The following is a 23303-nucleotide window of genomic DNA, read 5'->3' as shown; positions in this document are numbered from 1 at the left end:
GTGGAGGTGGGGAACCAAAGACCTCCCCTTGCATGAGGGCCCATCCTGGCTGCTCCTGCCCCTCCCTGTCCCAGCCCTGGTCAGTGTCTCCCCACTCCCCTTGCACCCCTGATGGTTTCAGGTGGTTGTGGCGGTTGGGGTTCGGTCTGTTTGCCGTGTGTTCAGGATGGCCTGGAGGCTTCTGGGTGACCACCAGTCTCTGGTCAGCACTCACTCCTCACCATTCCTGCCACTCAGAGCAGATTCCGTTGTAAACCTGAGTTCAGATATTGCCACTATTTTTTTTTTTGCTGACGGCAGCCATGCCGCTCCTTCTCGGGCCTTGGCCCCCGAGCTTTGGAGCTGGGTACATGGTGATCTCTCTGGAGGCAGCACTCCAACACTTGTTTTTTTTTTTTACAACTGCAACACCTCGTCTTCCTTAGGCGGTCTCCCATCCAAGTACTAACCAGGCCGGACCCTGTTTAGCTTCCGAGATCAGACGGGATCAGGCGTGTTCAGGGTGGCATGGCCGTAGACTCCAGCACCTTTTTTTAGGTGGAGGCACTCTTAATCCCTCCTGTAATCTTTGCGTTACTATTGATTCTTAGATGGTGGTCACAGATGTGTATAATCACCGGTTCCACAAAATCTTCCAAATGGATGAAGGGTTAAACCACATCATGCCTCGAGATGACATTTTTGTGTGAGTACCCAGCTGTTTCTGCTGCAGGGCGTCAGAGGAAACGTTCCAGAGGCTTTGCCTTGTTGGTGTGTCTAGAGCAGAGGTTCTGGCAGTTGGGGACCGTGTGGAGTTGCCCTGGTCGCGAAGTGCAGGAGATGGCAGTTAGGGAGTTGTGGCAGCCAGCTGCGCCCAGCGCCTTCTGGCACTTCTGAGCCAGACGTTCTAGATCACTCTCCTCGGCGTGAACACAGCTTCCTGTTAAGGCCTATTTGACGGTTCTTCACGTGGTCCTGCTGTTAGAAATGCTTTTCTCAGGAAGAGTCTCAGCTGCGTGAAGGACCGTGGGAAGGCAAGAAGGCATGTCATACAGGGAGAGTCTTGTCCCTTCCCTGTGCCACAGTCAGCAGCCCCTTAGATAGGTATCATTTCAGAATGACAGAGGGTTGATTTAAAAAGCCCTTTTCAGCTCTTAACATCCTGTAAGCTGAGAATTGGTTTTCTCACACCTGTGGGGACAGTACACTTGGACTCCAGCGGCTCCCCTCAGCCTTTCCCATATCATCTTGTGTCTGGGCCGTTCCCTCCTTGTGACGTTGTATATGTCCCTCATCCAGGTGGGTGGGGTGGACTGAGTGGAGCAGTTTGAATGTGGACCCTGCCCAGCCACCTCTCCGATTTCCCCGATTTCCTCAATTTCCTCCAGTAACTTGCCTCCCCTGGGGAAGGTTTTTAGGTTTTGTTTGGCTTTTCTCTTTGGCTGAGGACTGCAGTGCACAAAGGCATCTCCTTCCTTTACATTTGGGCGTATGACTTCTTGGTCACTCTGAAAGAAATAGTTCTTGACCACGCCCAGGATCCTCATTCTGTTCACACTTGCAGAGGCCACCTCCCCACGTACCACCACCCTCCCTCACTTTACAAAGCGCCAAGGCTCCCACCAGGCCGCAGAGCTGGGGCGTGTCTGTGTCTGACCCCCTCAATTCTGGAAACTACACACTTGAGCTGAGAAGGCATCACCCCGTGGGGAACTTGGGAAACCACCATCAACAAAGGGAACCTGAGAGGACTTGAGGCCCAACCAACAGGAGAGGAAATTGTTTTATAGATGGATTAATAACTGTCTTAAGAAAACACAGTAGTAGTGTCAAATACTTTTTGAGCATGTGATGCATTGTGCTACTAAGTTTTTTAATGCTCACCACTACAGTGTAAGTTGGGTAATTGTGCTGTCTATTGAGTAAACAGTTTCAAAATTTAGAGCTCTTGGCCTGGTCACAGCAGCCAGAAACTATCAGCGTTGGACCTGGAACCAGGGCCAGCCTTACTCCAAGGCCTGGTTCTTGACTTTGATGCTAGACCATAAGGTCCTTACCCTAGAGCACACTTTGGACATTTTGTGAGTTTTTCTTAGAACTCGTCCTGCATTTACTGCAGTCAAGACTGTTTGCCAGGCATCTGGGGAGGGGTGTGTGTGTGTGTGTGTGTTTGTGATTATAGTTTTCAAAAATTGAATCAGTAAGTTTGTGTCTCCCCCTATAGGAAGAGGGAAAGACTACAGTCGGTTGCCAGCAATTTTGGTAACATCTGTTCCAGGATAAAACATCTATAAATCTCCTCAATCCCATGTATTCACTAAGTAAGACACATTTTTCAAAATCATTGATTTGTATTTAGCAGTTTCTTTGGTTATCTCTGATTTTTTTAAAAATTAGATATGATTCTTTTTACTTCAGTGTTTTTGGACAAAGATGGCAAACAGTTTTATAAGTTTGCTTCCTCATTTGAAATAGAGTCTTTGGCTATTACGCTAGGTGTACATCCTTGTATAATGTTTTGTCTTATTAAAAGACAGGGCGCTGAGAATCTTTTTAAAAATTGAGCTCCTTGGTGACAAAAAGATGATCTTGGTGGCCAGGCCCCCTATGTGCCTTTGTGTCTAGAGTGGTAGTCTGGATGACAGCCGTCATCTGCACTGAGTCTCATTTGAAGGACCACAGAATTTGAGGCTGTGGTTGGGGGAAGGAGGGTTGTGTAGGTTCACGTTGTACTGACAGTGACCCTCCTTGGAACTCCTGACCCAGCCCCTAGAATTACCTTGAAAATGGTTTCTCTGCCTTTTGTGCTAAAGTATGCTCTGTCCCAATAACCATAGTCCTGGCCACCATGTAGCTGCAGCTCAGAGCTCTGTCGCTTACAGGGACCTGATCCTAAACGTGCCCTCTTATGTGATTGACACAGGTACGAGGTCTGTAGCACCTCTGTGGATGGCTCGGAATGTGTCACGCTTCCGGTCTACTTCAGGGAGAAGAAGTCCAGGCCATCGAGCACTTCCTCTGGGGCACTGCTATATGGACAGCCACTGCTGGTTTCTGTCCCCAAGCATAAGCTAACCCTCGAGTCTTTGTACCAGGCTGTTTGCGAGCGTATCAGGTTGGTGGCAGGAATGTGATTTGCTTGTTATATGAAATCAAGACGGGCCCAGTGATGAATGGTAGTGACCACCCCCCACCGAGTGCCCGCTGCTGGTAGAAACATGGTGCTGTCAGCCCCTGGGAGGGCCAGGCAGGTGGTGGGCTGGGGTGTCTGGCACATCTTCAGCACCATGATGCTGGGTACCTAAGCCTCCTCTGGTCCCTGGAATCCTGTCTGTCACACCCGTCAGTCACCTGCTTTAGGGAGTCTAGTGCTTTGATGGCATTTGTACTTGAATATAATTTTCGAAGTAGTCCAGTATCGTTCTGAAGCTTATGATGAATGTTACTGGGAAATACTTTTTTAAATGATGGTGCCACATGACATTCATGAAAGACTTGAAACGACTTGGTATTTAGACATCTGACCTCTTGGGTTTCTCTCAGTTTCTTGAAGTGCTGAGCCATCACATGATTTTTAAGCCCTTTTTTTTTTTTACATAAATTGCTTTACGAATATCTAAATGTGTAAATATGGACTACCTCTAGCTAGGTAGTGAAGAAAACGTAAATGTTACAACTGACAAATGATTTTTTTTCTTTCTCTTTTTCAAGCCGCTATATAAAACAGCCATTGCCTGAAGAGTCTGGCAGCTCGCCCGTGGAGCTGGGGACCTGCAATGGCTCCAGGGGCAGCTGTGAAGGTGAGTGCTCACCACACTGTGGGGCTGTGACAGACCCAATCCCTTCTGACCTCCCTCCTCTTCCAGAGGTGTCATACATGTGGGAGAGGGCAGCTCAGAGGCTGCGGCAGGGCGCTGCCTAGAGAGCAGACCCAAGAGCCCTCTGCTGGTGCCCGCTGCCCGACTTTGGCACCTCATGGAATCTTCTTAGACGTGGTATCTGCACCTGGGAGACATTCAGTAAATACTAGTTGAGGGTCAGTTTTTTTCTCGTGGAGGAACCGAAGACTTCCACTTAACATTTGTGTTTATTGTAACATTTAAAAGTTGCCTGCCTTCCTTACCAAGCTGCCTTCTTAGGTATGGAGTATAGGTTTAATTTTGCTCTTTTTCTCTCGGCCTGATGATGCAGTCTGCAGAGTCGGACTCAATGGAGTGAAACCCAGTAAACCACCAACTGGCAAGGGGCCTAAATTTAGGACTGGCAGGACTGCTGGCTCCCTTTCTGCCTTTGGGTGACTCGTCACAGAATCGCAGTGCCCACTGTGCCTGTCCTACTGGGTGGTGATGAGGGGCACACCTTCAGGTGCCTCGTAAGTGCAAAGGGATAGATGTCGTTCTGCACACTCAGGATAAAATCTGGAAGGAAACACCATAGTTAGGTATTAAACTAAAATTATAACATCAAAATGGTGGCAAATTATATACATATTATTTTTCATTTGTGTGCCAGGAGAAGACGAAGAAGAAATGGAACATCAGGAGGAAGGCAAGGAGCAGCTTTCAGAAACAGAAGGCAGTGGGGAGGACGAGCCAGGGAGTGACCACGGGGAGACCACCCAGAAGAAGATCGGAGGTCGGCCCTGCGCTAAAAAGCTTTTTACCTTTAGCCTCGTGAACTCCTATGGAACAGCTGACATAAATTCACTTGCAACGGATGGAAAACTACTTAAACTCAACTGTAAGCACTTTCTCTAACCTTTCAAACCGGGCTTCTTGGGGACTTAGGATCTATTTGAAAATACTTGCTCTCAGTACTCACTGTATTGGGCTTTCGTGGTCTCCGCGTAGCTCCAGAAACAGACGTTTGTGTGATCCTTGGCTTAAAGTTCCCTAAAGACCATTTCAGACACACGCACGCATGCACACATGCCCCCCCCCCCAACTCCCACCCCCAACTGGCTTTTCTCTTTGGTCTTTGATGATTGCAAACAGAAGTGAGAGCTCCCTCCATTCCCATCACCCTTCACAGACTTTGCTCCGGGTTGATGACATGTCTGTGGCCCTCCTGGGTGGCAGCATTTCCCCAAACTCATTTCACTTACGAGAGAAGAAATGCAATTTTCTTTTGTTTTATGAAGATGTACATGAGATGTGATCCATCTAGAGGATGGACATGGGTTTTGTAGGCTTTCTGTTCCCTGAGCCTGTAATGGAGCCTGCCTTACAGGTGGAAAGAGGCATCCACACAGATGTGTGTTGTGTGTGACAGGCATTGAGTGGACGGTGAAGACACCTGCACAGGGACGGGAGGGGAGCTGCAAAAGTATCTCTTGTGCCTTTTAGCTCCCCCTACCCCGCGTTAGAGAAGAAATTAGCTAGCTAGCTCTCTTCATTTTGTTATACCTCTTTAAAAATGTTTTAAGCAACAACTTTAATGAGATATTTTGGATCTCTGTATCTCTCTCCCCCTGTCTCTGTAGCCCCCTCCTCCATAGTACATACACTGCAATTTCTAGCTATCTAGCCTTTGACTCCTCAACTCCGTGTGCCTCTCTCCTTCCCCGTCCCCGACGCTGTGGCCTGGATAATCCTCCAGGCAGTGAGCTGGGGCAGTGTGGCATCCTCGTTTGTTTTCTGTTTCTCAGGAAACTCACTCTTGCTCTGCCCAATACCCAGTGTCTGAAAGCAGGTGTTTCACGTGTTTTGTCAGGTTTGCTCACGGTTTAAGGCAGGAGGGTAAATCTGGTCACTGTTACTCAGTCTTGACCTATGCCCTTTCAGAATTCTGTATAGTTAGCTCTTTTAGAGCTTGTCTGTAGCATCGAGGAAATCTTTGCTAAAAGATTTAGGGGTCTAGGGGTTCAGCGTTGGCTGGCCAAAGGCATAGCGTTGCTCTTAGCAGTGGCTGGTGATGGGTGAGCACGTGCTGATGGCGCAGCTTGAGTGTGGTCCTTTTCACTCCTGTCACCTGAAGAGTCTCTCCTATTGCTGGCAATTCAGTAATGAGTAACACTTTGGTCCCCCTCCACAGCTCGATCCACACTGGCCATCGATTGGGACAGTGAGACCCGGAGCCTTTATTATGATGAGCAAGAATCTGAGGTAGGTCACTTGGGGTTCTCAGTCAGCGTGCATGCTAGTTTCTGCTCTGGATGTGTATTAGGGTCACTCTCAGGTCCACAGTAACTTAACGAATTACATTTTAGACTGAGAATGACAAGCACTTAAGGGTTTTGTCATCGTATGTTCAGAGGCTCCAGAAAGTACATATTACTCCAGGAGTGAGAACTTGTGGGGTCACGGGTCCAGCTGGTAAGACGTTTCCCCAGCTGAACTCAGCATTTTGCTCCCCACAGGCCTACGAGAAGCACGTGAGCATGTTGCAGCCTCAGAAGAAGAAGAAGACGGCCATGGCCCTGAGAGACTGCATCGAGCTCTTCACCACCATGGAGACGCTGGGGGAGCAGGACCCCTGGTAGGCAGCTCCTCTCTCTGGGCTGGGGCACCCACGCAGCCTGGGCTCGGATCCGCTGGGGCCATTGGAGCACGCAAGATCCCTTTGTATTTGGATGTGTCACCTTTTACACGGCGGACCCTACAACACAGGTCTTTCTGTGTAGATTGTTCTTTCCAGACTTGGAAAGCCATCACCCTGTTTGGGAAGATAACTTAGAGGCCTCCCTGCCCTGAAGCAGTGACACTGAGTGCAGGAAGGGACATGGGACTACGGCTCTGCCTCCAGCTGGAGTGCCCAGGTGGCGCTGGCCCCCTGCCTCCTCACTGAGTGGCGGTTTCTCTTTTCAGGTACTGTCCCAACTGTAAGAAGCATCAGCAAGCCACAAAGAAGTTTGACCTGTGGTCCTTGCCGAAGATCCTGGTAGTCCACCTCAAACGGTTCTCCTATAGTAGATACTGGAGGGATAAGCTGGACACGGTCGTGGAATTCCCAGTCAGGTGGGTCCCTGGGCTGTAGCGTCAATAGGAAACTGAATGAGTGGGAGGGCATCTGGGCACTAACTGGCTGAGGGTTTTGCCAGCAGAGACTTCTCTGCATTAGGATGTATGTTGCTGGGCTCTGAGAGCTTAGACTTTGGCTCACTTCAACTCCCCATCAGCCCACATTCAGGGAAGACTATCCAGCACAAGTGCCCCCCTAGGCATGGGGTGATGCTGATCATCTGCCACTGCTTCCCTCTCAAGTCCCTTCTGCCACCTGCTCAAACTGATTTTCCCATCTGTCACTGGTCCCAGGGAGCCTGGGCAAAGCGAGACAGCACAGGCTTAGTGCTGTTTCTCATTAACGGGGACCAGGCAACCAGAAAGGCGTCTGCCAGGGCGAATGAGATTATTGGGCTGTAGGTGGGGGTGTAGACCCACCAAGCTCCTGACCCAGGAATAGGGATGGGACTGGCTTTCTGCTCGTGTCCTCTCACGTCCTATGGTACAGAGTGTAACTGACACAGAAAAGTAAGTCAACAAGATGGGAGTTCCTCCACAGACTGCAGTTTTTAAAATGTTTTTTGGGGAGGTAGATAGATAAACGTATCTATCCAAGTATAGACGAGTCAGTGAGAGAACTTAGGTGGTGGGTATATAGGTATCAGGAAAATTCTTTTAACTTTTCTGTGTATTTGAAATTTTCAAAGTAAAATATTGGGAAAAAGTGGTTTCTGGGGCCTGTTTTGGTATTTAGCTTAAGTTTTTATGGCACCAGTTGTAATTTTGATAGTAACAGCCATTTTTACACGGTTACTACAGCTCTCTCGTCTGCCCAGAGCCCTTTCTCACCATTTGATCTGGGGTCGGGGTTACAGGAAGCTTTTCTTTTCCAGCTTGAACATGCCAGTGGTCCGAACAAGACCCTGGGCCCCTCAGGTTGCAGTTTGTTCATTCCTTCTTCAGCAGGGTTCCTTCCCCTGCGTTCTGGCCTGTCGCATAAAAGGGGTTGCTGGGTTACGCCAGCCTTCTCTGAGTTTACCGTATTTAAAGGCGATTTTTGTGTTCTGTGCTCAGAGGTCTGAATATGTCCGAGTTTGTGTGTGACCTGTCAGCAAGGCCTTATGTGTATGACCTCATTGCTGTATCCAACCATTACGGAGCCATGGGAGTTGGCCACTGTAAGTACTGGCATCTGCTTCCTTCTGCTTCCTTCTTGAAATGTCCTCGGCCAGTCATCTCTCCCCAGCCTCTTCTTGTGTTCCAGACATGGCCCTAAGCACTTCACTCACACAGCTCCACAGGCCTCAGGCCATTTTTATACTGCTGCCCCTTCATTTAAAAAAAATTTTCTTTTAGTTTTCATATTTTTTAATCTAATCATCCCACGTCTGGGAATCTATCCTAAGGAAATTACTTGACATTGGGAAAAGCTTTATGCACAAGGATATTTACTTACTCATGACAATGAAAAGTTGGTAACAGCATCGGTGATCAAGAGTCGGCACTCTTGTCCGTCCCCTTGATGGAAGTGTTCACAGCCGTTGCAAAATGAAATTAATAACGTGGGGGGACGTGCCAGTGATCTGTTAAGTGAAAACTACACAAAATGGCATCGTTACAGAAGGGAGTTTCACAGCTGTGGTAAAACAAGAGAAACTGGGGGTGCAAGTAGGAGGAGAGACACCAAAACGTTGATTTTCCTTTTTTCTCTTTGCTCTGCCTTATTCTCCATCACTTGTGTAATGTGTAATGTGTAATTCATAGTGAAGAGACCTGGTCCATTTTGTTGCCTGTTCACGGGAAGGTGCTAGTAGCGCTGAGCGAGGAGCTGCGTCTCCTCACATCTCCTTATTGCACCTGCGCTGTCCAGCTGCCAGTCCGGTGCGCTAGGACCCCAGGAGAAGACACCATGGGAGGTGTCAGTTCATTTACACGCACAGTGGGAGAAGACACCATGGGAGGTGTCAGTTCATTTACATGCGATTCAGGATTTCCCTACCCCAGTCTTGCCCCCTGTACTGGTGGGGAGCGTTTTCTGTTGGCTCAGCAGTCTGCTCTCCCGCTCTCCCGTTCTTACGGTATCACCTACTGGCTCCCGATGGCGGCTCAGTCTGCAGCCCACGTATCTGCGTTCTAGGCCATCAGAAGAAAGGAAAACAAGGGCACAAAAGGGCACAGCCTTTCCTGTTAAGCAGACCTCCCAGAAGTGCCCCTCAGCCGTCTGCATACATCGCACTGGCTGTAACCTGGTCACATGGCTACATCTAGCCGTAGGAGAGCCAGGAAGATGAAAATGGGGGCTGGCTCTACTGGAGCGGCCGTTAGTGGTCCCTGATCGCATCATATTCTTTAGCACTTTCTCTTCCACAACTTTTTTCTCCCCCAATTAACTTCAATACCTGTTTGTGCTGCTGCACGCTGCTCAGATGTACTCGCGTTTAACTGCTGTTTCGGCATGTAAGCATTATCACTCGGGCAAGTTCCCTGGGCTCCATGTGCTTCAGTTCCCTCATTCACGAGGTGGCTGCTTGTGCGAGGGCCACATCGGGTCTGCAGTTGGAACTCCAAGATTGAGAGCCACCATCACTGACGTTAACGCCAAGCACACACATTGGGGACAGGCCCTGGGTGCTGTCTGTCACCTTTCCCTTTGTCACTGCCACTTCGTGCAGTAGGCACCATGGTGAGGAACAGCTCATCACACAGCGGGTTGAGACCCGAAACCCGACCTCCAGTAGTCTGTTATTTCTTAGCGTCTGGGCGGAGCAGGAATTGGGCATCACTGTGGGAATCGCTGTTGTAAACACATCATACTTGGAAATAGTGTCAGATCAAGACAGGAAGTGTTGGCTGTGGGGAATGCTGGATCGAAGTGAGGCACTGACTCTTGACTCACAGTTTTAGAGAAAGATGAATTTAAGTCTTCCTGTCCAATCCCCCAGCTCTGCAAACCCAGGTGCCCAATGTGTACCATACCGGGGCCACTGCACACGCTCCAGAGGCGGTAAGAGGCAGGAGGAGCCACCTGCCTGGACAGTGGGGAGTTTGACTTGGTGTGTTCTTTCGAGAGCTATTGTTTTACTTAAATCCTAAAGTCTCAGTTCCTTGTATGGGTCGCCTGGCTCAGGATTATTGCTTCTAGCCACCCTGAAAATTGACACGAGGTTTCTCTTTTTTTTTTTTAGAGTCATTTCTTAAAATTACAGTTTAAAATGGTCCCCAACAGCTCCGTTTTTACCCTTTTCAAGCCTTTTTGAGGAGATTTTAAAAGGGGCTGAGTTATCTGGGTTCTTAAGACACAAGCTGTAAATTACTTTTAAGGGTCTTTGTTTTGTTTCATTTTTTGGAGTTTTGTTGTTCAGTGCAAGCTTGATAAGCTGGCCCAATTAACTCTCTGGTGACCACTGGAGTGCTTTCTTTTGGCAGACACTGCATATGCGAAGAACAAACTGAATGGGAAGTGGTATTACTTTGATGATAGCAATGTGTCCCTGGCCTCTGAGGACCAGATTGTGGTAAGTAGGCCCTGCTACCTGCTTCCTCTTTGTTCTTTTATGGATTAAAGCTAGGAAGAGTCTCCTGGGCCAGTTGGTTATTTAGTCATCCTGAAGTGACAGTGGGAGCTAAATGTGGTGGAGAAAGAACTGGCTGCCATTTCTTCTTGTACTCCCTTTAATGAGAAGCTTGACTCTCCTCACGGTTCTGTCACAGGGCATCTGCCTTTTCCAACTCCCTGGGCAGGGTCAGCACAAGTAGCCTGAGGTGGAAAGGCCTTGAGGGTCGCCTGTGTGTGTGGATGCACAGGGCAAGATAGCAGATTCCTAAGAGAGGTGTGTTTTGAACAGTGAGAGAGAAGCTGGGAAGAATGGGTGATTTTTTTCCAACCAGTGAATGGACTTTTTCCCTCTTGTGTTTCAGACAAAGGCAGCTTACGTGCTATTTTACCAGCGTCGAGATGATGAGTTTTCTAAAACGCCTTCACTCACCAATTTTCCTGGATCCTCGGATAGAGGGACGAGACCAAGCAGCTCACAGCAGGGCACGGGGGATGATGAGGCTTGCAGCATGGACACCAACTGATGCTGCCTCAGTGATCCTGCCACCTCACAGCACCAGTGTAACCCCCCAGGACACCTTTGACCCTCTGAAGACTACTAGTGTTTGGGCTAAAAACCAGATGAGGAAATTCCCTTCTTTTATGAACAGAAGAAAAAAAAAAAAAGACGCTGTTTGCTCAGAAGGGTTATGTCAAGAGGCTGAATTATTTTTCTTTTTAAACAGGTGGTGAAAATTTTCTGTAAAACCTGTGGAGCCGCAGCATGGCGGTTGGGCAGGGGGCACACAATGGCATGTCTGAAGGATGCAAATAGAAAAGGAACACACTGTATTTGAATATCGTGGGGCCATGAAGACTGCTGCAGGCCGCCCCCAGTTCCTGGATTTCTGATTCTGGTGCCACTTACCGGTCACCCCAGTAATCTGCCCACAGTAAACTAGGCCTCAAGTAAACTTGATGCCCTTTCTCCTTTGCTGTGTGCTGAGATGGGTTTATAACTCCCTAAACATTAGTTTCCTTTTCAGTCATCTTGAAATTTCCAGCTTTCCCTAATGGAGATACTTGGTGCGGGAGTCTCCTGCCCCTCAATCGAGTGTGGAACCTCGCAGTTCTGTCATGTCCCCTGCCATCCTTGATGAATTGAGACAGCGCGATAGCGTGCGGAGCTTTTATTAGCTATCACCTCAAAGTCGGTACACAAACAGCCGGGTACTGTGTGTGCGGGCCGCTCCGACCCCGGTCCCCGCCGCCCCGCCCCCCGCCCCTCCATGTTGGCTTGAACACGGGACGTTCCTGGGAGCTTGGGCTTGGAAAGGGCTCCGGGTCTTGCAGACTTGTTAGGAAGTGAGACAGCCGCCCTCCAGTCCTTGTCCTTTGGTCCGGCCTCCCCACCCCTGCGGATGTCCGGAAGGTCACGCGGCCCCACCGCCCCTTGTGGGGCCCGAGTCCACGCCTGGCTGCCTCTCTGTGAGCCGGGACCCGTTTCCCTTCGGTGTGGGTTTGAAGAACACTGTCCCGGTGTTTTTCCTTTGACCTTTAACCCCAGCCGAGCTTGGGGCCGCTGGTCTCGGGCACGCGCGATCGGCCGGGCAGTGACCGTTGGCGGGGGCGGTGGTGTGGTCGCGCTGCTCGGTGAGGACGCGGCTGCCGGCCCAGGGCCCGGCGCGGCGCGGCGCGGGTTGCGGGGCAGGGCGGCCTGAGAAGCGGGAGGCTGCGGGGTGAACAGGCCGCGTCCGCCGCGGAGGCGGGGCGAGGGCGGGCCGGGGGGGCGGGGCCGGGCGGCCCTGGGGCTCACGCCGATCGGCGATCTTGGGTTCCTGCCACCTACGCGGGAGAAAGTGCCTGGAGAGCGGGGTCCCCCACTCGATCCTGTAGCGTGGATCAAGCTCAAGGAAGTCGTGGCAGGTCCCCCGTTTGGGGTGGTTTGCGACCTCACTAACGTTACCGTTCCGTTGCTCTGTACATTTCCAATGTATTGTTACTTAATAAGGACATGGTCGCTTTTAGGGAAGATGTCTGAAAAACTGAGAAGATGCAGAAAGGAGCTGACCGCAGCCATCGACCGGGCCTTTGAAGGAGTCAGCCATTCCCCGGAGTGCCCAGGCCGGCAGCGGCTGGAGATGGACTCGGCGCCGCTCTCCTTCCCGGTCGCGGTGCCCGGGCTGCCCTGCCGGAGACACCCGGCCTGCCCCTCCGCTGCCCCTCTGGCTCCTGTCCCCTGTGCTCTTGAGAGCGAGGGCCCCGCCTTTGCACCAAACCAAACCCCCGTGAGTGCAAAGCCACAGGCTTTGTGCCCCCAGAGAAAACCCCTGACTAGCAAGGAAAACGTATTGCTGCATCCCTCCATCTTGGCGCCTGAAAGACAGTTTTGGAGAGCGGCAGGAGATGGGGAGAACTGGAGAAAAGACGGCCTGAGGTGATTCCAGTTCGATAGTTTAATTGCTACCGTTAGGGGTACCCGGTTTCTGAAAAAGTTGTCCACGATCCTGAGTCCACAACGCTGCTCTTTTGCCTGCCCTCAGGCGCGCCAAGACTGGTTTGGGAAGTTCAGATTCTTCAGAATATGGCCCAGAAAATATTCTGAGGGCGGGGGGTTGGGCGAGGAGTCCCGGATGTCTAGCCGGTCTTGCAAAGCACTTTGTAGTACCCAAAGGAGTAGTGAACGTTAACAAACCCGATTTTTAGTTACCTCATTTTTTATGCCGCAGAAACAAAAAATCTTAATTCTGATGTCCTTCGCCCATGTTGGGGACAGGGTGCATGGAAGGCTTCATCCTCGCCTCTGCTCCCCTCCCCTGCCCAGAACTTTTTTGACTGAGGGAGTTAAGATCTCCCTCAGACCTTTTCTTCTTCCAGGTAGCTTCAGACTGCCTGGCCCCAAGCACCTTGATTTGGAGCAAGATTAACTATGTGGGATTAAACTTTAAGGTCCTGCCATCTTGTCTGTCTTGTAGACAAGAGAATGAAGAAGCCATTTAGCTGGTTCAATATTTATCCTGGTATTCAGAGACATAGACATACAGTCTGTGGTGCTCGTGAGTCATCATAATGATGCCATTAGTCAACTTCACTGATTTAGCAGTTTCCAGTAGTCCCCCGATCACAGCATAAGTGACAATTTAAAGTTCCCAGTACGTTTTTGTCTTTAAGATTCTCTAACGTTGAGATCCTTTTCAATATTTTCTTGAAAGAAAATCTAATTCTGCATCTTTTTCTTTTCGCCTGGGGGCTGCAGGAAAGATACGGAGAAAGATTTGAAGGTTGACTCAAACATGCCGCTCAGCAGTTCTAGCCAAGAGGTCACAAAGGATCTGCTTGACATGATCGGTGAGTACAGCGGGCCCCTCCGGCCTGTCCCTGGGAGGACAGGCTCTCCACACAGACCCTGAGTTAGCAAGTGTCTTACGAAAGGCCACCCTCTTACCGCTCACCCGTGTACGTGGTAGGTTTGTTTTGCTCATGGCATGGAGCCCTCAAGTTGCTGACAGCTCAGTGGAGTCATTTCAGAAATGCCTCGTTACAGTGATCCCTGGAGGTGGGGACAGCAGCCCCCAGGACTTGGTGGTTGAGCTCACATCTGAAGGAAACAGGACAGAGGCAGAGATCGGGGGGAGAGTAGTCCAGCTGGGGCGGGTAACGAGATAAAAGAAATGTAAAAAGCCAAAAGCAGTTCCACCATCCAGAGACTACTGACGTAGAGCTGTACCTGTGGTCAGACATTTTCCCAGCACACGCGTCTGTATGTTCTGTGTGTGAACTACGCGTTCCCTATTTCCCGCTACACGGTTGACAGACAGCTCCCAGGTAAGCGAAGCATAGCCTCGGGGGCTGCCTGAAGCTGTTGGCTCCGAAGGGCCTCCAGGTTCTGGGGGATGAAAGCCAGGCCTGGGGAGGGGAGGCGCTTGCCCTAGACCACAAAGCAAGACCCCTGCCAGCCCACTACTTTAGAGGACTGAGTCTCCTCTGGTAGCCCCCCGAGGTGAACCGAAGCCATCACTACCTCTGTTCACTGTCTTCCACAGCCCTCGCCAGCATCAGGCACCATTTTGATATAAAAACCATACTTTTTCCAGCCTGTGTCTTGTCATGCCTCGGGTCAGGGAGTTCCCTGAGAGCCAGGACAAGCATCTCTCCCTATGCTACCACTCACACCTTCCTCGGGGACTGGCAGATGATTGGAGCTCGATAAATGCCGGAGCCATAAAGGAGGGCACAAGCCCACCTTAAAATTTGGCTCTTGCGCCCCGGGGTGGGCACACGCAGCTTCTCACAGCCCTGAAAGAGGGGCCCCCCACTTGTAGGTTTTAACTCGCTCCTGAAACGGCTGTGGAAACCACTCACTGGAATTACAATGCTGGATATTCTTATTTTCAAGACCATACCAGCATCCGAACTATTGAAGAATTGGCCGGAAAACTAGAATTTGAAAACGAGTTGAACCGGGTGTGCGGCCGCGGCGAAGACTCGCCCTTCAGGGATGGGGCCTGGGCGCTGCTCCTGGACGAGAGCCCGCAGAAGGCCTCGGACGCTGCCGACCCCGGCGGCCTCAGGCGGGCTTTCGACGACCGCAGTGTCATCGAGACGGTTCTGGACCTGGAAGAGGACTACAATTTGATGACCTCCTTTAAATACTAAATTGAGTAAGGACAGTTGCCTTTAGCTTTGATTCTTTACAGCAGGAGGCTGACCCTGCTAAGGTGTCTGAGCTGAGGCAGTCACAGTTGTCATCTGGGGCCACGTTTCAAAGGGCTGGCTGAACCTGAATTACCATGTCCTTTTGAACTTTCAGATGTGTCCCTTTTTGAGCTGAGAGTTAGTGTTGTTTTTTTTTTTATTCTGTTGCTTTGAAATGTTTCTTGCTATTGATTTTTTTTCCACTTTTCTTGGCATTTGTTTTTTTGATTGATGTTCAATATACCCAGTGCTCGAGGCAGGTGCGAGCCATGGGCCTCCGCTGTGTCTCTTGGTGTTCTTTCCCACAAGCCCCTGAAAAAGTACCACGGCCACAAACGGGTGGCTTTGTGGACCAGCCCATCTCAGGCCAGCTCAGGCACATAGGACCTGGGGTCAAGAAGGACCTTGGCCCCAGGCCCTCTGCCAGCCATGCATATGTCCCTCTCCTTGCACTTTGCATGCAGGGCGCCTGTTTCCTGCATGGGCCCTATACCTGCCTCATGTCCCCCATCCCTGTCCCTGCCAAGCTCAAAGGCCTCTTGGTTGTGTCAGAAGGGCTGGCAGCATCCTTGGTCCCCTCCTGACAGGACATTCCCGTAAGGCTCCCTACCACATATCCCACACCCCACATCAGACACCTGGGTCCTCAGCTGAGGGGGGTGGGGCAGGAAGGGTAACAGGTCCTGCCCATCCACCTTCAGTCCTGAGCCTCATCCATCCCACTCCAGGCCTGGAGACCCTGGAGGCGACAGGTGGTTCCCAAGGCGGCGACCCCGCCGAGGCAAGATGGGCAGGGAGAGAAGGCGGTGCCAGGCCACTGCCCTCCTGAGGTCAGCATAGCCCCAAAAGCTGAGCACAGCTGGCTCCAGCTCCACCCCTGGAAAGAATGTCATCGGAAATTATTTGGACAAATCTCTCAAAATTATGCTGTTCCTTCAGGAAACCTAATAAGCTCTTGGGCAAGGCTCAATGCCTCTCAGATACTGCTCTCAGGGAAGTGCCACCTCCTGGGCTCATAGGGAGGGTGGGGGTGAGGAGGCTGGCACAGGGGTTCTCTGTAAGGCCCACAGCTCAAGCAAACCAAAGAGCTAGGGCAGGAAGGGTGAGTGCCCGAGGCCCCCCAGTTTCTACCAGGCCATCCTTTAGGCTAGCCAGCAAAGACCAGTCTGCAGAGCCAGTGACACCCCTTCCCCACAAGGCTGGTGAGTCCTCTGGGCTTGCAAGTGGAGATGGCACACCCACTTCGTGGAGTGGGCCTCTCCTGCAGGTACAGTCACCACTACTGCCCTTCCTGGGGCAGAGAGCAGGACGAGGCTAACCCAAGGCCCCTTCCAGGCCCCCTAACACTCAGTCCCTGCAGGGCGGCATCCTCAATAAGCACTCATAGCCTGAGGAGTTGGGCGTCTGTTGCTTCTCCCAGAGCAGGAAGGACAGGAGCAAGTGAGAAGAAATGCTCATGGCAGCCTCGGCTGTCTGGCTGGAGCGATCTCAAGCTACTGGATATTCAAAACACCAGGTCCCACAATAGTGCGGTCCACGTAGAGGAGGCAGTGCTTAACCCCCACCCCTTGAGGGTGAGCTACACTTAGTGACTTGCTTCCAAAGGATACAGTAGTGAAAGGGGCAAAGAGTAGGTTTATGTGGAGAAGCCTGGTAGACATCCCTTAACCAAGTGCTAAAGGCGAACGCCACCGTGCTGTCCCATGGGTGTCACCCGCCCCTGATAGGATGCTATGAGAAGGGCGCTCTGCCTCTGTGGGGTTCTTACTGAAAACTCACATCCCCAGTCTAGTCATGAGACAAACGTCAGACGAACCCAGACTGGTAGTTTTTCTACAGGACACCTGGCCAGTCAGACTGTCAAGGTCATGAAAAATAAAGACTCAAAAACTGTCACACACCAGAGGAGACTAAGTTGACACAATGACTAAATGCGGTGTGATATCCTGGATTGCATCCTGGAACAGAAAGGGGACATTAATGGAAAACTGGTAAAATCTAAATAAAGGCTGGAGTTTAGTTAATATTTATTTATGTTAGTTTTTTAGTTTTGACGAATCTGCCAGTTATGTAAGATGTTAATATTCAGGAAACTAGGTGAAGGGTTATATACAAACTCATCATCTTTACAACTTTCCTGAAAATCAAAAGTTATTCCAAAATTTAAAACGTATTTATGTTTTTAAAATGCAGTTGATCTCAAGTCTGTGAAAGCATGTTTATGAGCACACGTGCAGAAAATTGTCATGGAGGAGACGAGGGGGAGTTCGTTTTCTTTTTTTTCTGAATTGTCTAATTTATTTGCATTTATCACTTCTATAGAAAGAAAAAATTATAAGGTTATTTTTTTAAAAATCCTCATCTCTGCCAACCAGCCGTGGGCATCCCTCACCAGGTACCTGCCCAGAGCTGACCTTCAGCATCCAGGACCTTGCGCAGAGGCCAGGGCCCTTGGGGGAGGGCCCACCAGGACCTGACAAGGGGGCGGCCCTTTCCTGAGGGTGCTGGGTCATGGGGCTTTGCAGAGCTGGTGGCTGCTGGGGACGGGATCTAGCCTTAACCCTGGAAGCCTGAAAAGAGGAATGTTTTCTGCCTGTGGTGGAGACAGTAGCCCTCGGGAACAAGGGCCGAAATGGTGGTGTGGGTGGGGCAGGGTTCAGGATTGCCCTGGCCTCACAGACAGGCATCCTCTGTTTATGTGAAAATTCGGATTCACCACAGGGGCGGTTCATCCTGGAATCCTTGAAGGAGGTGAGTGAGCCCTCAATCTCTGGCGTGCCAGCCCCACATTAGTAGGCGTGGTCATTTCCTTGGTGACATCTATTCCCCTCTGCATCCCTGGTTCCCTGGGAGGCCCCAAGGAGACCTGCCAGCCTTTGTTCATCTGCTTCAGTGCAGCAGGCAGATGTGTTTGGGGAATGGGGTTTAGCTGGAGGGGGAACGGGAGACTAGAACATTTATTTTAATACAATTTCCTCAGATTTGCAGGGAGCTGGGATCAAAGACTTCTCCGAGAGACATGAATAGTCATAATTGAACTAAAAAGGTTTTACGTCACTTGATTCTCTCCCCCGCAGTTCATCTTGGCAAGCCAAACAATCACTGAATTGTTTCCGTGGAAACACCAAACTGCGGTTTGAATTAGCAGAATCAAAATAGAAACAAGGCAGATCCAAGAATAAATAAGAGCTTTGGAACCTGCTAATCACAAACTGCAAATTCGAGCCACAGCACAAGGCCTGTGAGACGCTGGGCCCGTCCAGCCCCATGGGAGAGGTTTCCAGGTCCCCTGGCTCCATCACCAGTGTCGATGCCAAAGCCACTAGAAACCAGCTCTACACACCTGTAGACATTGTAACAATGTTTAAGGCAGGAGCTGGTCTGCAGAAGCTCCTAGGAGAGACTGGGGGCGGCTAACGGGGAAGGCTGAGGAAGAAAGGACGAGAAAAAGGTGAGAGATGAGCGAATGGCCAAGCGAAGGTCTGGCAAGGAGCAGAGAGCCACAGCTGAAGCCTGAGAGCGGAGAAACGATTCTTTCAAGGGACAGTTCAGGGGTGTCCACGGACTGGAAACGGAGATCCTGCCCTCAGCGCAGTCGAGGCCGCGGTGTTCCCACTTTCCCGCCACAGCGGTCTAGCCACATGGGTCTGGGCCAGAGTCTGTATTCTTGCCAGGTGAGCTGTGGGGACGCTTCTGGTTAGTAGCTTCTGCCTCTGTGTGCCTCCAGCCAGCACAGGCGCACGGAGGCCTGCCTCACCTCTGGGGCTGGGGGATCCCCTCCCCTGGCCCACCTGCTCTGGCTCCTTGGCACTCCCCTGGATCCTCCACTTCCAATGCCAGGGAAGAGTTTAAGAGGATCAGGAGACCAGGGGGAAGGTGACAGACAGCCTGCGGGCCTGTGCCCCTCATGTTTGCACCAGGAAGCTGATAGGGAGGGCAGCAATCTCATCCCGCCATGGGAGGGGTTGTGAGCTGTTGATCAAATGGATGACAAAGCTTTGCTAAAAGACCTAATTCAAGCCGATCTCCTGCCTCCTGCGAGGCGTGGACGGGCCAGGGGCTCACCTGGAGCCTCTGACTGAAGCATGACACCTTTAATGTGGCAGTGAGGACCAGTGAACGAAGCATGCACACCACAGAGGCCACGGCGCCTGATGGTAGAGAATTGAAAAGACTGTCACCAACCTGAGGCTCTGGCAATTTGCTTTCCCCCTGGAGTATGCAGGAGGACATTAATATTTTAGTATCCACCAAAACATTTATAGAATGAACAAAGGTTTACTCAGGAAATCTAGTTGACGATGGCCCCCAGTCCCGGTGGGGAAGGACTCTCTGTGCTAGGCCAGCTGGAAACAGATCTGATGAGGAGTTTTGGCCTAAGGCCTGGCATGAAAAAATTTTCAAAACTGCTCAACCCTTGTAGGAAGCAACTATGTTTTTTTGAGGGCAGAAAGGCTGTTGTTTTCTGGGCGCTCTGAGTGAAGAGGGGTTGCCTGGAGCTGGCCTGAGAGAGAAGTGGGTCTCGCAGGAGACCCCTCATCAGGAGCCCTTTGGAACTTCTGAGACAAATCACAAAGAAAGGGAAATTGCAAGGGGGCACTCCAGAGACCTGACTTTCCGGGCAGGGCTGCCAGGGGCTGTTTGAGTGATGAGCAAGCAATCCCTGCCCTCAGTAAGTATTTATCAATGTCTGTGAGTCTCAGACACTCTCCTGGATGCCGAGGGTGCAGCAAGGAGGAGGCAGATGCTGCTCTTCTGGTCTATATTCCACTGGACAAGGTGGCTGAAACACAGTAGACGCATTAATACATCCTTTCAGATGGAGCTGTATGAGAAAATTAAAACAGTAAGGGAATGGGCAGGGAGTAGGGTGAGCTTCAGAAGAGGCGAGGTCAGAAAAGGCCTCTCTGTAGGTGGCATTTAAATCGACGCTTGAATGTCCAGACAATTAGGTGCTGCCGTTGGCTTCATTTTTATCCTCAGATTATAACTGGAGTTGTACCAGGGGGAGGAGCCCCTAGCTGGCTCTCTGGGACCGAGGCCCATGGACCTCCCATCATATCCACCCGTAGAGTCACATCTCTATCAGCGTCCAAAGAGCCCAAAACTGCGTGCTCCGGGGCCCTTCCTGAGCTATGTCACACTCACTAAACCTGGCAAGAACACGGTAATTAAAAAAAAAAAAAAAAAAAAAAGCCTAGGAATAAAATAAGAAACAGAATAGGCTTTCCTGATGATTGCCAGAGACAGGCAATATAATTTTAATTAACCCAGCCTTGTTAGGAGATAAATTTACCGTTCATTCTACAAAGACACCCAGCTCATGGAACAGTGAGTCACTCTGACCTTTGACTTCATGACACAAAATGAAATACTTCTGAAGAAATACAAGATTTCATAACTCGCGGCGGAATCAAAGAACAGAGGGTCCTGCTTTGGCATTGACGCTTCGGTGAGAAGGCCGGTCACAAAAACTAACAACATTCAACAGGGTCTCAACTTTAAATTAAAATAATTAAACTTTCCAACTTAGAGTAATAAAAGATTTCCAGATACAGACCCCTCTGGTTCTACAAGCCTCATGCTAAGCGCTCGACGCCAGCTGAAGTCAGTTTGGGAAGGGCTGGAAGGAACCCACGGTGTGGCTGAGCACCCTCCTCCCAGGCCTGCGTTGCAGAGCAGAGGACACCAGCAGAGAAGGCAGTGGAGGCTGGCAGTGGAGGCTGAGCAGGCAACCACTGTGGCCCACAGCGGGAGAAGAGGCCAGGGCAGCCCGAGGCAGAGCCCCGGTCCACACTTCCGTGGCCTCAGAGAGGGCTGCTGCCTGGGGCTCCCAGCTACTGGCTGCAGGAGGCACGTAGACTAGAAAGGAGAGTAAGAGCAGCTTAGGCTGGTGCCTGGCACGTCTGCCAGAGGTGAAGTGGGCAAAATAAAATCTCTGACTTTTGTGGGTCACACCCCTCTGAAAATAAAACATATAAAAATAAATCAATAACCATTGCTTTCTATAATGGTCCACTCAGAGGTCCCAATGTCATTTATTGGCTTGAAAATGGGCAAATTTTGGAAGCTGTCCATCTCATGAAGATTTTTACTTTCATGAAAGAAAACAAAACACCAGTTTGAGTCGGGTGTCGTACATTCAAAATCATCTTGTGAGAAGCCCAGGAAATAAGATGGTATGTATCTTATGTATTTGATGGCCTTAAGTAAACAAATAGGAGATCAGTTCAATAATTTTTCTTTTTTCAGGCGAGGCAACCCTTGGATGACCTCACAGATTGCAAGGACCTTATCAGCTTACAATCCCTTATTTTTTTTTATTGTTTACGCCTACAGCACCTGGTCTTCCTAGGTGGTCTCCCATCCAAGTACTAACCAGGCCTGACCCTGCTTAGCTTCCGAGATCAGATGGGATCGGGCTTGTTCAGAATGGCATGGCCGTAGACACAGTTCAATAAATATAATGAAAGAAAAAAAAACGTATGCTTTTAGAAGCTTTATTTTTATTTTTTGTTTTTTTATTACAAAAGAAATACATATGTATTGCAAAAATTCAAAAACGTCAGCACGATATAAATGGAAAGCCGAAGTCTCGTATAAGCCCACTGCTCTCCAGAAATAATACAGGGCCCACAGCTGCTCTCATTAACTCTAAGAGTGGTTGAAAAACAGGGCGGGGGTGGGGGGACGAATTGCGTGGCTCGTGAACAGCAGTGCTCTGGGCATTTGCTTGGTGTGTGTCACCTCTCTGTCACTGGCAGCTTTAACACTGTTTCTCTGTTCCTAAGACTGATTTAGCATGTCCTGTAAAGCATCCACTGACCAAAAATGCAAATGCTCTGACAGCAAAACTGAATAAAAATAAGAAAAAAAAATCCTGAGGCCTGGGAAGGTGGTGGCCATGTGTAGAGAGTATTTTGAAGGCCAAAAATGTGTTTGCGAGTCCTGCTCCCCCAGCAGCAGCTCTGAGACCCTCTGCTACTCAGTACTCCCCTGGAGGCCCCCTTCCTGATGCCACCCACCAGGCTGCTGCCCCAGCTATCGTCACCACCGTCTTCATTCCAGTAAAGAGGGATGCGTTTGTCCCTTATGCCCTGACATGGGGCAGCACCTGGTACCCAGGATGCCAGATCTGCCCCACCCTGCGCTGGCCGGCCCTGGCAGGGCCTCTGCCTCAGAGGGTCCCAAGCAGGCTTGGGGGCTTTCTGCTAGTAGTAGCCGGAAGCTGCTGATGTGTTCGCTAATTTGTTTTTCTATCTGAGACCAATAAACCATCAGCTGAAGTCACTGGGGCTGATCAGAAGCCATCATCGCTACTATCAAAACCCAGGTCATAGAGCGTATTCTTCCCTGGCTCCTTGCACAGAGGGGACTGGAGACTTTCAAGGTTGAGGTCGCTGAACCAGCTCATCTGGTGGTCCCCCTGGGAGCTTTTAGAAAGGAGCCTGTTGTCTTGGGAAGAACACCCACCCACTTGCGACAGTGTCCCTTGTGCTGCCCTCGCCGTCTTTCTGGGTGTGACCGTCCCTCCCAGAGCAGCGCCCGCTGGCTGTGTGCGGCTCCTGGGCCGGCACAGACGCAGAGGCTGTGCGAGGGGCTCCTGCTGCTCCGGGAGGGCCCTTCGGGAGCCAGAAGCTGGGGGCTGAGGACATTCAGGATTGAAAGTGCAGGGCTCGCTCGGGGTGCATCCTTGCTTCCCGGCTCGGGACCGGCCTCTGCGGGCTTTCCTCTGTGGCTGCTGCTTGCCTTTCCTCCCTCTCTGTATGGTGCGGCCCTTCTGTTTGGTCACCGACCTTTGTTCACAAAGATCACATGAAAACACGCCTTTGGCTCGACCTTTTGGCCGAGAGTTCTCGATTCCGGTCTCGAAGTTGTTTAAGTCCAGGGACGTAAGCTGCGAGGCTCCTTGGGAAACCAGGTCACTGACGCCAGGAGCCTGGTGGCCTGGGACGCTGGCCTTGTGGTTCTCAGAGCTTGTCTTGCCAATTCCCTGGTTCTCGCAGTTGGTCTGCATGGCCTTGTTCCTTACTGGCCGTTTTCTCCTCTCTGCTCCAGGTGACAGTAGTGCATCCTTTTCTTGGGGGGCAGTAGTCTTTGCTCCTTCACCCCAGACAGCAAACCCCCCAGGCTGCGGGGAGCCCACCCTACGA

The 23303-nt window shown here is 50.8% G+C and overlaps 3 protein-coding genes, 1 non-coding gene and 1 pseudogene across 6 annotated transcripts in view; 2 read left to right on the top strand and 3 right to left on the bottom strand.

Annotated features, from left to right (window-relative positions):
• USP4 (ubiquitin specific peptidase 4) overlaps nucleotides 1-11434 on the top strand; it is a 36961-nt gene extending 25527 nt beyond the window's left edge. For 2 of the 3 annotated variants that reach the window (XM_006909091.3, XM_006909090.3), the window contains 10 exons: nucleotides 591-685; nucleotides 2903-3094; nucleotides 3691-3779; nucleotides 4492-4719; nucleotides 6013-6083; nucleotides 6338-6456; nucleotides 6786-6935; nucleotides 7995-8098; nucleotides 10347-10435; nucleotides 10839-11434. In XM_006909091.3, coding sequence (XP_006909153.1) covers nucleotides 591-685; nucleotides 2903-3094; nucleotides 3691-3779; nucleotides 4492-4719; nucleotides 6013-6083; nucleotides 6338-6456; nucleotides 6786-6935; nucleotides 7995-8098; nucleotides 10347-10435; nucleotides 10839-11000 — 1299 coding nt within the window. In that variant the 3' untranslated portion in view covers nucleotides 11001-11434. Of the gene's footprint in view, nucleotides 1-590; nucleotides 686-2203; nucleotides 2289-2902; nucleotides 3095-3690; nucleotides 3780-4491; nucleotides 4720-6012; nucleotides 6084-6337; nucleotides 6457-6785; nucleotides 6936-7994; nucleotides 8099-10346; nucleotides 10436-10838 lie in introns of those variants that run through there. The other variant, XM_015587190.2, reaches the window with a different exon arrangement.
• Nucleotides 400-519, bottom strand: LOC112477548 (annotated as a pseudogene).
• Nucleotides 11435-11590: 156 nt separating the features above from the next.
• CUNH3orf62 (chromosome unknown C3orf62 homolog) lies at nucleotides 11591-17174 on the top strand. The gene is made up of 4 exons (XM_025044836.1): nucleotides 11591-12108; nucleotides 12484-12892; nucleotides 13712-13803; nucleotides 14852-17174. The coding sequence occupies exons 1-4, from the start codon at nucleotides 11877-11879 to the stop codon at nucleotides 15109-15111; spliced, it is 993 nt and encodes a 330-aa protein (XP_024900604.1). The 5' UTR covers nucleotides 11591-11876; the 3' UTR covers nucleotides 15112-17174.
• A 4306-nt stretch (nucleotides 17175-21480) lies between these two features.
• On the bottom strand, nucleotides 21481-21599 carry LOC112477604. The gene has a single exon (XR_003045512.1). It is a non-coding gene; the product is annotated as a 5S ribosomal RNA (ribosomal RNA).
• An 851-nt stretch (nucleotides 21600-22450) lies between these two features.
• The window catches only part of CCDC36 (coiled-coil domain containing 36), a 23049-nt gene continuing 22196 nt past the window's right edge, over nucleotides 22451-23303 (bottom strand). The window contains exon 8 of the mRNA XM_006909088.1: nucleotides 22451-23298. Within this exon, the coding sequence (XP_006909150.1) occupies nucleotides 22451-23298 (848 nt within the window). The remainder of the gene's footprint in view (nucleotides 23299-23303) is intronic.

The sequence above is a fragment of the Pteropus alecto genome, unplaced genomic scaffold (assembly GCF_000325575.1).
Source record: "Pteropus alecto unplaced genomic scaffold, ASM32557v1 scaffold53, whole genome shotgun sequence".
Classification (NCBI taxonomy): Eukaryota; Metazoa; Chordata; class Mammalia; order Chiroptera; family Pteropodidae; genus Pteropus; species Pteropus alecto.
Note: the sequence above shows the minus strand (reverse complement) of the source record. Positions and strands in the feature narration are given on the sequence as shown.

Bases quoted from the DNA above. Each gene is read 5' to 3' on its own strand.
- CUNH3orf62 (XM_025044836.1), top strand. From the start codon at position 11,877: ATGTCCGGAAGGTCACGCGGCCCCACCGCCCCTTGTGGGGCCCGAGTC. The intron at 12,109-12,483 runs GTGAGGACGCGG...GGTCGCTTTTAG, and splicing joins TGGTGTGGTCGCGCTGCTCG to GGAAGATGTCTGAAAAACTG. The intron at 12,893-13,711 runs GTGATTCCAGTT...TGGGGGCTGCAG, and splicing joins TGGAGAAAAGACGGCCTGAG to GAAAGATACGGAGAAAGATT.